We start from the raw sequence: 13601 nt of genomic DNA, 5'->3' as shown, positions 1-13601 counted from the left end.
ATGGGAAGGACCGCAACTCAGACTGGGTCTCATCAGTGGGGGCCAGACCAAGAAGTCATATTTCCATGTACAAGCACCCAAAAGGTGTGCACCTTAGTACTAAAATACTCTGGAGCAGAGATAGATGTTGAAAGTTTTTTTTTCACTTGGTTAAACTATAAGTTAAAGATGCCAAGAAATTATATTCTTGGTTTTATCTTTTACCCAAGTGTAAGCAAACAAAGTTTGCATGTGAAGTAACTTCATAACTGGGCAGCTTGTATGTAGAGGCTCGAAATTATAAAGATCAAAACTGGTCTTAGTAGTGACCCTTCCCATAATGCATAGTATTATACATGTCCGTATTGATATGTGCCTTGTATTATAAGATACTAAGGCAGGTGATGTGAAGTTATTAGATTGTATATACAAGTTGCTCAATCGTGAAGTTACTTAATGTGCAAACTTTGTTTGCTTACACTTGGATAAAGGATGAAACCAAGAATAAAATTTCTTGGCATCTTTAAAATATAAAAACTAAGTGGAAAAACTTTCAGTATGCTAAGAGGTAATTTACTTTGTTCATCTGCTGAAGCTTCAAGTGAAGAATGATGTCTTCTTTATTCTAGTTTTGATGTCTTCTTTATCTTCAGGTGTTATTGCAATGATGCTATCTGGATAAAGAAAAAGAGATGGAATCAGATGAACTCAGTGGCTTTTGCAGGGTATCAGAAGGCCCAGTTTTTTTTTAAATATCAATATAATCATGCTCGTATAAAACAGGCTTTTTTTTTACAAACATCCATGCCCAAGGTCGAATTTTGAACCCTCAGCCTGTTGGTTGGAGAGTGGGTATGCCATCAATTCAGCCAACCTAGCCTACTATACAAATTTCTATTTGTATAGTAGGCTAGTATTCTTCATTTGGCCTTTTTAAAGTCAGATTTGGATTAATGGGTTATGGTTAGTTTTGCTTTAGGACTGAGAATGAGTCTGGAGTTCTTGTCTCATGTTACCTGTGGTATTGGCCAAGTGGTTAGCATATCTGCTCTCCAACCAAAGGGCTGCAGGTTTGAATCTCGCCGTAGGCATGGATGTTTGTGATTGTCTATGGAAAAATTAGTGGTGGTGGAGACAGAGCTGTAGAGCAGGTGCCCTCCCTCAATGAGTCTTTGGACTCCTTGGAGGTGTCAAATAATAATAATATTGAAATTTTGTTTGATTCCCTTGGTAGACCTGTTATTGAACCATGGGTTTGATAATGGGTGAGCAGGTTGAATTAGAGCAGGAAGGACAAACAGCCCTTGTACCTCACTCTCACTCACAACTGATCAGGTGAGTTCATAATAATTTCACTATGAAAAGTCCTGGTAGTCAACCCACTTTCATTGAAGTTCCATAGTTGAAAGATTGAAAATGATTGAAAGAAAAACATTCTGTAGAAGGGGAAACTTATACAGTTCAGAAGAGGGGGGTTAAAGTGGAAATGCTTTTCTGGTTAGTGTTGATGTATGATTTGCATTTCAACATCACATTCAGATACTTCTAGCTGGGTTAATGGAATTAGAAAGTGAGCTAGTGTTTGATAGACTATATATAATCAAGCTACAGAGAAGTCAAAAGAGATAGTGATAGACAGAAGAATGAATAGAACAAGGAAAACTTAAAGCAGAAAGGATAAAGGGGAAGGGATCCTAGATTTTACATCATTTCATGAATAACATATTGGACAATGTCACCATCGTGTCGAAGGAATAATTCAAATTGTAGGTTAGACAGCTGAGTCAGTGTGTCAATGCTGGGAAACTAGAATTATCAGGGTGGATGGTAGCAAGTGTGGCCTCTTGTGGGAATAGGTGCTTGGAAGAAGGAGGAATACATTCGGTAATGCTGAATCCGGTGTAGTCTTGAGGGGATAATGATAGGTATAGAAAAAACAGGGACCTTTTTATTCTTTATACTAATGCTAGGAGTATCTGGAATAAAGGAGCTGAATTGGTAGCTTTGATAGCATTAGCCAGTCCAAAGATTATTGTGATCTCTGAGATGTGGTTGACAAGATGATATACTAACCAAACAAAATTATGATAAGTGATGACTTATGTCCTCTTAGAGGGAAGAATTTGAGGGCAGCGGCACTAATGGTTTTGAAAGTATATGGTGTGAGGTAGAGGTGGGTAAGACAGGATATTTAGTGCAGTGTTGCTACAAGCCAGGGAGCATAGAGGGTGAGGAGCAGGAGATGTTTAGGCAGTTGAGCAAGTGCAAGAAGAATGATTGTTATGGGAGATTTTAACAACAGCAGTATAAATTGGAAGAGGAAATTGCATGCAGTAATAAGGGAATGGAATTTCTAGAATTCTTGAGGGATGAATGTCTTAGGCAACATGTAGTAGAAGGAACACGGGGTCAAGAGCTTTGGATTTGGTCATATCATCAGAAGAGCTGATAATAACTGCGATGTCATCCAGTTGGAGAGAGTGACTATGTGGTTTTAACTTGGATGTTGAATAGACATGCAGGAGTATCAAAGAGAGAGGAATTATAAGGCAGGCGATAATAATAGTCTTCGATATCAGCTTAGGGCAGTTCCATGGAGGGAGGAATTGGAAGAGTGAGATATCATTAGTGCTTGGGAAATTGTGAAAGAATATTTATTAGGAGCAATAGTAAGCTATATACCATGAGTGAAGAGGAGTACACAATTTGGTGTAAAGTGGATGACAAAAATTATCAAACAGGAACCGCAGGTTAAAAAGAGATTATGATAGAGATATGAAGAGGGGGGGGGTCTGGATCTGGGTTGGCTCAACATGGGATTGAAACTGACCACAGCATCTTTTGGTCCAGGACTCGCCTCTTACATAGATCCCGTTATAGGTTCGAATGTTTGTTCAAGGAATGCGTGGAGGCCTGAATCGTAATGACTGTATATCTATATCAAAAATCTGGGAAAATCTAATCAAGATTATTCTTTTTTTTTTTTTTTTTTTTTTTTTTTTCCCAATCATGTCTCTACTTCAAAATGTTCCGTTTTATACTTAATACTTAGTGATATAACATCACGTGGCGTGTTCTATTTTTAACGATCTATTGTTAATATTCAAGCTTGTATTTTTTAAAACTGTTCTTGTAATACCACTGAAGATGATCTGCTATTTCCAGACCAAAATATTTGGTTAATTAAATATCTTTCTTGTGTTTACGTGCATTTATCATTCAATTTTTGAAAAACTTACACCAACTAGGTTCACATAGTGATATCTCTAGTTTCTTCAGAGTTATAAAAAACATCAGGATAGCTATAGTATTCACCGCTAAACATACAAACCCTTACCTAACCCCATGGCATTAATCTAGTCTTACATTAATGCCATGGGACTGGATGAAGGTTACATAATCTGAGAAACTCTCGAATGACCATATGTAAAACTTTTTCAAGCCACTTGAGACATTTAGTATTCAAAGTAATGATCTCACAGTGGACAAAGAAAACAGTCTACCACCTAAAAACTTTCACAAATACCAATATTATAGTGAGATTCAAGCACAGCCCAGTATGCTATAGTTTTGTATAATTAAATATTTAGGACAGCTAAAACATAATAATAATAATGCTAGTTTTTAATAAGCATGCTTTTTTAAGATATGCTTGCTTAAAGTGGTATTTACAGTTGATCTGAAGGTGACAAAAATAACTAATATATGTATATATGCACAATTACTAATACAAAGGAAACAGTTTCATATTCAAGTGTGATGATGTGGTAGTGATTTAGCACTCTTACAATAAGCTCTCTAATTCAAACTGGCATCTATGTAAGAGAAGGGCATTTTAACAGAATTATGGAATTACTTTTAATGGGTGTAGGATCAGTGTTCCTGAATTGTCTTCTTAACAGAATATACTGTTTGTCTATAGTAAGAGAGAGGGAGAGTGTAGACAGCGTTAGGAAGGTAACATGGAGGGCAGTTCACCGAAAGGGTGGGGAAAAAAAAAAAAAGGTAGGCACAAAGGTTGTGTTTTCATAGGATTCTTGAAATAGGTGCTGAAATTAGAGTAATCTAGGGGATTTGGGACTTTGCATATAAAGTTGGAGTTATATAGGCTTATATGCATCTCAGTTGCACATTTTTGTACTGCAAAATATCAAATTCACCATGGAAGAAGAGGTGTTACTATTTCTTGACATCCCCCCCTGCTTGCCATCTGGTATCATATAACAAGTGTATTATATAATAAAGTTAGTTGTTGAAAGTTTTTCACCTGGTTATATTATAAATTAAAGATACCAAGAAATTATATACTTGATTTACTTACTATTATAATAACGGAATTAATTCATGTAAAATATTCTTTATTAGTAGAATTTTTGCCCGAGTATCACAAGCATCATCAGTACAAGTACAAAGGCTAATTAAACAATAACTGATATATTCACGAAGCGCCACATAAGTAACTAAGGTTAAATTTCTTAAATTTATTTCCAAAAAAATAAAAATTAAATTAAATTAAATAAATAAATAAAAAATTTTATATATGTGTGTATACAATTACAAAAGTTAGTACTCTATAAATCAGCAAAACTTTTCTATCTCCCACAAGGGGGAAAGACATAGACCATCTTATCTGTTTAGGTTAGGGGAGTAAAGTAACGTTTCACATGTTTCTTTGTAATGCCATTCCATGAGGAACCACCCTTTGTGAATCTCTTTTTCCACTGAACTCTATGTCTAGTGTTGAAAGCGTGCTCTGCAAGTTCAGACTGTTCAGGTTCAAGGTACTGAATATATGACTTGTGTTCTTCTAGCCAGATCAGAGCAGATCTTCCTGTTTGTCCGAAATATGATAACCCACAAGAGCAGCGATCTGTTTTAAGTTGAGATGTGGGAGCTTGTCCTTTGGAGACATGAGGAATGTAGAGATTTTTCTGATGGGTCAAAAGACAACACAAATATTTAGTGGTTTTAACACTTTAGCTATGCATTTGCGCATGGGGGATAGGTATATGCGTTGTTTCTTCTGTATTTGAAGAGGATGCTGAAGCACAACAACTTAAAAGTCGATTCCTCATGGAACTGCTTTACAAAGAAACGTGAAACGTTACTTCACTCCCTTAACCTAATAGGAAAATATGACTTCTGCATTACTTCAACCTTGGTATCTCACCTCTGGGTCTGGCTCCCACTAATGAGACCTCAATAAAGGTCAAAACCAGTCTGAGTAGTGATCCTTCCCATAATGCATAGCATTATACATGTCCGCAAGGAGATGTGCTTTGCATTATGGAATATTAGATACTAAGGCAAGTGATGTGAAGTCATACCACCTTTGCCACGAGTTGCCCCAGTCGTGAAAGATACTTCAGATGCAAGCTTTGTTTGCTTACACTTGGATAATGGATTAAACCAAGTATATAATTTTTAGGGTATCTTTAATTTATATAATAAAGTCAGTTTTTTCAGTAGGTGATTCATACAGCAGAGTTCAGCACATCATTTATCTCAAAAACATGATATTATTATAACCCTACTCATTAGTGCATGTGTCATTTGCTCCAGCCCTGATAACCTTAAACATGAACTGGACTTTATAAAAAGAATTGTACAACAGAATAGCTTCAACTTAAAGAAGATCCAGCATATCATTGATATGAGCTTAATCTTAAGAATCTTTATACGTAGTTCCAATGTTCTCTTACTGATATCTCATAACCGATTTCATGAATCCTGAGAAAATATAATCTTGTGTCTTTTTTTGTTAAGGAAAATCATTTCCACTTTCCCTCTCAGATGTTCATAAAGTTTCCTGTCATTGTTATTTCATGCTTTGGCCAAACAGTAAGATTCTCTTGTTGAAGATACCTCATGAACATCAGTCCTGCATTCACTGTAAGAAAACTCACATGTCTGGTCTGACTCAGCATGGAGTCCACACTGACCTCAAATTCTTCAGGATGGAGTGTTTCTTACATGTTCTTACATAGATGTTGGTTTAAATTGGATTTTTATTCAAAGAGAGTGATACTCTATATCCAAACTTGAATCTCTATGTGACTATAGCTACCTTACATAAAGAATGTTCCAGATATATTGGCACTGCTGCTCTATGAGCACAACATTAAAGTAGCTTTTTTATCATTGCATGAAATCTCCAGGTTCTTACATCCATCAAAACCTCCACATCATCCCATGAAAAAAATCAGGTGTTTATGAGATTCATTGCTATGTAAGCCTGACGGGAAAGTTGAGGGAGATCCGCATCCTAGGGCCATTGATGCTGAGAGGGAACATGTTTAGATTTTTGTAATGCGGCTATGTCCTTACCAGAAAATTAAGGCAGTTTTATCCTTAGTATTGTAAATGAGTTTCTTTTAATTCATATCAGTTGCAATTACCATTTGTATCACTTAAAAATAGTTTGTCTTTCTTTAAAAGAAATTTCATGAAAGTTTATCATGTTTATATGAAAAATTTACCTATCTTAAATATGTGCAACTTTCTAATCTAATCCATCGCACTTTACAAGACACTCTTACTTATGTTATTAAAGGATAACAGTTTTTTTCAGGTTTTAAGTGAACGTCCCACAATTCCTTCTGAGTATGGTAGCAAAGTTCCTTCCAATATACGTCAAAGATATCTCAATCTTTTCATTGATGAATGCATCAAATTCAGCATAACCAAAGATAAAGCATTTCAAACAGTATGTAGAAACTTGTTCCTTTAATATTTAGTAATATTCCGTAGCATGTTTTGTTGAGGGCATGTATGTTGTGATGCCAGTGGCATCAATATGTTAGTTTTTTTGTTATTACAGATTAATTTTCTACAGTCTAATGTGAATTTTGACTGGTTCCTTGAAGATTCAGCTTTTATATACATATTTCTCCATTTATACTATACTGAAAAGAAATTCTGTATTCTTAAAAGTCATCTAACTTTCTGATTCTCCTAATGAAATTAAATTTAAAAGCAAAGCTGTTTTGGCACTGGAGCAGTTCCTTTATCACATTTAAGTAAAGGATTATTACTTTGATATACCCATGTGCATTTTTGAACATAAAGGTGGTAAATAACTTGGTACAAGACGATTTGGCTTGCTGTTCTTAAAAAAAAAAACTTTGCTCATAAATTTAATTCTATATTTTTGTTTTAATCCCGAAGTGTAAGCTAATGAAGTTTGCACTTGAATTATCTTCACACCTCTCTTGCATAGAAGGCTGTTGACAAACTTTGTTTGCTTATGCTTTGTAAAAGATTAAAACAAGAATAGAATATCTTTAGAAAGTATAATATACTTTGTAAAAAAAAAAAAACTTTCTACACTTTTCCATTATCTCAAATATTATAAGGATTCATAAAGATTTATTTTATTTTATTATATAAAAAAAAAGTCATTGTGACTCAAACTTGTTGAGATCAGAGCTTTACAAACATCATACCTTTTGTTGGATTTGAACCAGCTTAATTTATATTTTGTTGAACACTTGTGGTACCTCTGTAATTTATTACATCTCATTTCTAACTTAAATTTTCATTTGAATAAAATTTACTGTTATCACCTTGGTAACTAATTCCTTAATTCTCAACAAGTTTTTCTTATTTTTTGAATTATACTTTTTAATTATTATGACTTGATAAATATACATTCAAAGAGCATTATTATTGAACAAAATATTGTCAGTTATTATCACTACATTTCATTCATATATCTTCAGTGTGAAAATACTAGGCATGGTATTAAAAGGATAAAATAATTGCTACCTGTACAGTTGGAAGTATAAAACTTGATATACATAAATACAGGTTCAAACAATACTCACACCAGAAGTGAGTTATTAGTCGGAACAGTGACAGTAAATGATACCAGTTCTGAACTGAGAAAAAGAAACTCCATTGCCATTGTTCTGATTTTTTGCACTTAAGTTACTTTTATATGGTCCAGCGTTCCTGTTGAAGGGACACTCATTAGTGGTTGTAGAGAATAACGCGCATTTATACATTCACTTAAGTGTTTAAGAAGAGAGGTTGGCATTCATATACTATGAATGCCAACACTACCCTGCTGGAACCAGTTTAAATTGAGTACCATCCTCAAATTGCACCAAACTGTACTGGATATTGTTTTCAAACGGAACTCTTATTGGGATTGGAAGTACTGTTTCACCTAGGTTGATCCATTGATTTTGTGTTTTTTTTTATATCTGATACATGCATGAAAGGTGACAAGACCTGGCACATTAGTGCCATGTGGACAAGAGTAATGGAACAAAGAAGGAATCTGTTCTCATTTTGTAATATTTGTAATATTTGGGCAAGGCAAAGTGGGGGGAGGGGGGAGTCTGTTCCAAAGGACAGAAGTAGATGGAATGAAAGAGGAGGCAGTGAAGTTGGTTCGGTGAGCTTCAAGATGGACTGTAAAAGAGTGTTGATTAGCAGTGGCTCTTGTTTTTATGATTTGGGAGGAGAGTAGAGGAATAATAGTTGGCAATTCAGCAGAAGACCATTTATGAAAGTATCTGTAGAAGAGGCACAAGGCAGACACTGAATGTCTGTGAGAGAGGGATTATTAATTAGCTGGATTGCATCTGGATAGTATTTTGGTGCACCATCTCAAATATGGGAGCAATATTATATGGTTGGCGATTTGGGCTTTATATAGAGTTAACAGCTGTGAAGTAGTGGCTTATGCAAATATGTACACTAAGGTTTTTGGTGGCTGCAGAAGCTATAGTTGAAATATGGTTGCACCAAGAATGATCAGTGGTGCAGGTCTCTCCAAGAAGAGAAATCTGATCATGTTTGGATATCTTAGTATTACTGGAAGAAGGGGGGGAATGCAAGCTCTTTTTTACAAGAGATCAGACAGAACTGAGTTTTGGTGGCATTGAAGTTTACGAGGTTGTTCAGGTCCATGGTTGTGGTAGACCTTGAAGATTCTAATACTTGAGCACTAACAGGTTTGTTGAATGAAAAGGCGGAATGGAGTGTACTGTTGTCAGCAAAGCTATGGATAGGATTGGACGTCCATGAGAGCAGGTCTTTTATATACAAGAGGAAGAGAGTGGGTGAAAGAAGAGCACCCTGGATACTCCTGCATTGGTGAGAGAATCGGAGGAGAGTAAACCATCCACCATGACATGTAGTGAGCAACTAGTGAGAAAGTTGGTGATCCAGTTGCAGAGTGAGGAAAGCAGACCATAGGATGGCAGTAGGCCTCTGTGCCAAACCCAATCAAATGCCTTTGAAATGTCTAGGGCATCCACTTGAGTTTCTCCAAATTTTTTCATCACCCGAGTCCATGGGTGGGTGGTGAAAGCAAGTAGATCAGCTGTAGATCACGAGTGGTGGAATCCATACTGCTGGTCACTGATTAGTTGGTATGTCTCTAGGTGGTTCAAGAGTTGGTTGTTGATGACCTCCATAATTTTAGAGAGAACAGAAGTGAGAGCAATTGGACAGTAATTTGTTGGTTGACTTTTATCACCTGTCTTTGGGATGGGCTGGATGCAGACCTGTTTCAATGTTAGAAGGTACATGCCAGTTGAATAGGATAGATTGAAGAGGTGATACAGAATAACTGTTAGTTCTGGGGCACAATTTTTTAACACAATAGATGGGATACCATCATGACCAGATGCCTTGTTTGTGTTCAGGTTATTAAGGATTCTTCAGATTTTTTTTTGTGGAAGAATATGGGAGACATGAAGGAAGCCATTCCTGGTTTATTGGAGGGATGATCAATGCAGGAATTGGAAGCGATGCCAGCCAGTAAGTTGGCCTTGTCTGTAGGTGAGGTAACTACAGTACCGTCCGGATGTGAGAGTGGTGGAAACTTGAGTGGGCAGAAGTTGTACCCAATGGCCTTGACAAGGGACCAGAAGGACACTGAGTGTCATTTGGGCAGGAGGCGAATTTGCAGTATTTGGCCCTTTCAAAGACTGAATGGATTAACATTGTTGATTTGGTAGAGTAATTTTGAGCCAAAGCAGTTCAAACAGTTGAAGGGTTTGCAGTCTTAGGCATAGTATGTCCAAGTACTGTCCTTGTAGCAGAAAGAGCTATGTAATGTGTAGTTTTGGGCAATTGAGGTGGACAGTGGCTGTTGTGGTTGCCAATTGGGGTTCTGATAGGAATAGTAGTTCTGGTTTAGATGACTGTAGATGGTGGAACACAATGTTTATGTTGCTGTTTAGGCCACAGATGTTGAAGTGGGTTTTATTATTATTATTATTCGTGACACCTCCAAGGAGTCAGACTCATCGTGGAAGGACACCTATTGTACACCTCTCTGTTGCCACCACTACACTGATCCTCTACTATCAATCATCTACATCAGCGCCATCTATTGCCCACCACCACCACCACAGCTAGTATTTTTTGTCTGTAAATTGCGTGTGTTCTGAAGGGCCGATTTGTCCGTATGCAGCCTCCATATGAGATCGACTAACTCACCTTCAATTGATAAAGTCCATATATATAAAGATTCCTCCCGTCATGGATGTGGACACTTTTTTTGTAAGAATTAGTGTTGGAGGGCTGTTTGGTTGGAATTTTTGATGCTTTTTTAAGGTTGGGTTTTTTGTTTGTTTTTTTATGGGTTTATTTTTTTTAACTATATTTTTCTGGGAGAATATTTGAGATCCACAGTAAAATCGCATTTCTTTGGGTTGTGGTGCATGCAGTGAGAAGTGACAGATATACTGCCCATACATTTTGTCACTACCTAGCCAAAAATTTGACATCTCCTAGAATGCTTCTTTCTAAATACAAAAGTCATCTGATTGAACAATAAAATTTCCACAATACAATATTATAAAGCATTTGGATGCCATATTGCTGGTTTTCAAATCCATGTTTCTTTCTAATCTTCCATAAATGATAATTTAATTCATTAATCATAAAAATCAGGTGGTGGGTATTGCAAAAAAAATAATCTGATCTAAATACACAAGGCAAGAAAGCAGTTCTAGATTGCATGTTCTACTGTTTCCAATTGGTAACAGATGTCATAGATTGGATCTCCGGTTTAAAGTACTTCCATTTGATAATATTGATTGGAAGGCAGCGACCATATGTAATTCTCTTAGCATGATCCCTCCTGTTAGGGGGTATCCTTGAAACTTCAATAAGTTATGAAACAAAGTGGTCTTGTCAATACCCAACTGTGGAAATTTGCGGCAAAAGAGATTAAAGATTTCTTTATACCAAATGTTACTTTTTTTTAATGGAAAGAATGTCAATGCCAGAATGTTGTACCAGTGTTAGAGTTAAGCACAGAATCGTGTATTATTCAGGAACAATGTCAGCTTTTGAACCTTATAATCATTTACTCCAAACAAGAGAAGATGAAAATCCACATAGTGCCGGAGAAGATCTACAGATGTATGATTGGTCTGCAATATTTTATGGATTTGTGAAGCTGTGTTGCGAACAGTATTTTGAGATGGAAGCCTGAATCCTCCATGCTTCTTTGATAGTTGACAAAAAGAAATTTGCACAGGCTTACTATATAATTGCTTTTCTTCAGCTTCTGTGATGTCTGTAATATTTATTATGTACAACTTGAGCAGGAAAGATTAAGGTTTTGAGTACTATGGCTTGAGAAGAAAAGGAAAATGGCCCTATTTTCCAATCTTCTGAGGTTTCAAAATTGTTGTATATAAGTTCTTGAACTGGTAATATTGTGTAAGTGAAGAAATGAATTCCAAGTGTTATGAGGGGTTAGTCCAAAAGGAATGCTTCCAAGATCCCACTTTACAAAAACTTTTAATTTTGTCTTGTCTGCATTAGTAGTTAATCCACTATCTTGCTGAATTTTTCAAAATACCAAAAAAGATATACCGTATTTTCCAGTGTATAACACGCACTTTTTTACCTTAAAAATTCATCTTAAAAATGGTGTGCGTCTTATATAATGAAGGTAAAGATTGTTTCCTCTTTTCAAAACGCACTCCCTTTTATGTTCCGAGATCTTTGTAGGCGGTTAATGGTGCAATCAAATTGAGGCGTGACCTTCACGTGACTTCTAGTGCATCATTGGCTAAGAACGGGGAGTCCCTATTCAAGTTTCATAATATCTTATTCGAGTAATCAGTTACCGCTGTTTATCAGTATTGAGTTGACGTGTTTTCCCCGTAGATTTTAGTGATGGAAAAAAACAGGCGACATTCATATACTTCAAGTTACAAATTGCAGGTTGTAAAATATGCGGAAGAACACAGAAATAGGGAAGCTGGAAGACATTTTGGACCTCCACCTACAGAAAAAATGATTAGAACTTGGCATGGTCAGAAGGAGATTTTGTACAATTTGTGTAATGAAAAGCATGCGGAACGTGGAAAAATTGCGAAGTGGTCAGAACTAGAGACCGAAGTTTTGAAATTGTTGCAAGAAAATCGGCAAAATGGCATTGCCATTTCAACAAAAATGATTCGTACACATGCAGTCAAAATAGCCTGTGAGGTTTTTTCCAGAAAATTGTATTAAATTTCTTTGGTGCGTCTTATACACCAGAAAATACAGTATATAGAATCATTATCCTTGTACAATTTGCGTAATGAAAAGCATGCGGAACGTGGAAAAATTGCGAAGTGGCCAGAACTAGAGACTGAAGTTTTGAAATTGGTGCAAGAAAATCGGCAAAATGGCATTGCCATTTCAACAAAAATGATTCGTACACATGCAGTCAAAGTAGCCTGTGAGGTTTTTTCCAGAAAATTGTATTAAATTTCTTTGGTGCGTTTTATACACCGGAAAATACGGTATATAGAATCATTATCCTTCAAATTGTCTACATCATTGGCATATGCTATTACCTTATTTTCCTTCATAGCTGAAGGAACTGTTATTCCTAGCACAGCACATGAATTGTCTTCTTCTTCCTATAAGAAAGATTCAAATGCAAAGAGCAATGCACTAAGAGGCCAACCTTGCTTGACTCCTTTTCGAATTTTTTCCGGATCTGACAGGAACTCATTAACTATGAGGCAGTTAATTGAATTGGCTTAGACTCCTTTATAATGGATAGCTGCTTTTTACTTACACCAGTTTGCTGGAAGATGTGGAACATAAAGGGATGCCAGAAAAGAAAATATCTTATAGTCAGTATTAGATAGAGAAATAGGTCTCCAGCTGCTGATTAAGGTGTGATCTCCAGTTTTGGAGTGAGAATGGTATGGCTTGCTACATATTCACTTGATATGTGTCCTGACGAGAGAAATAAATTAAACAGTATAACTAGAATGGGAAGAATAAAATCCCTGGCCTCACAGTAAAGTTCTATCCCTAGACCAGCATTTCCCAAATTTTTCATACGACGGAACACTTCACAAATCCTGAAATTTTAATGGAACACCTTGGTTAGAATCGAGTGTCATTGGTCTCGTATTCAATGTAAAGCTAAGCGCACATTATCGCTGAAGCAGGCTGTATCTCATCGCAAAAATGCGACTGCACACTACAGGCATGTTGGGCCGCATTGCATCACATTGACTTTACTTGTGACCGCACGTTTCCTAGAATAGATATCTCTGTACTTCACTCGTGCTCGGAAGTGTCGACAACTACAGGTGGCTGTTAGCCAGCAGCTGAGTGAAGGCCAGCATGCACTAGCCTTA

General features: G+C 36.4%; 1 protein-coding gene across 2 annotated transcripts in view; it reads left to right on the top strand.

Moving 5' to 3' along the window:
* The window catches only part of LOC150092573 (uncharacterized), a 283311-nt gene that overhangs the window by 150669 nt on the left and 119041 nt on the right, over positions 1-13601 (top strand). For both annotated transcript variants that reach the window (XM_090414418.1, XM_090414417.1), the window contains exon 6: positions 6551-6685. In XM_090414418.1, coding sequence (XP_090270544.1) covers positions 6551-6685 — 135 coding nt within the window. The remainder of the gene's footprint in view (positions 1-6550; positions 6686-13601) is intronic.

This window comes from Typopeltis vanoorti, chromosome 25 (assembly GCF_054136105.1).
Source record: "Typopeltis vanoorti isolate ZY-2024b chromosome 25, IOZ_Tvanoo_1.0, whole genome shotgun sequence".
NCBI classification, from domain to species: domain Eukaryota; kingdom Metazoa; phylum Arthropoda; class Arachnida; order Uropygi; family Thelyphonidae; genus Typopeltis; species Typopeltis vanoorti.
The sequence above is the reverse complement of the archived record's forward strand: the minus strand, read 5'-3'. Positions and strand labels throughout refer to the sequence as shown.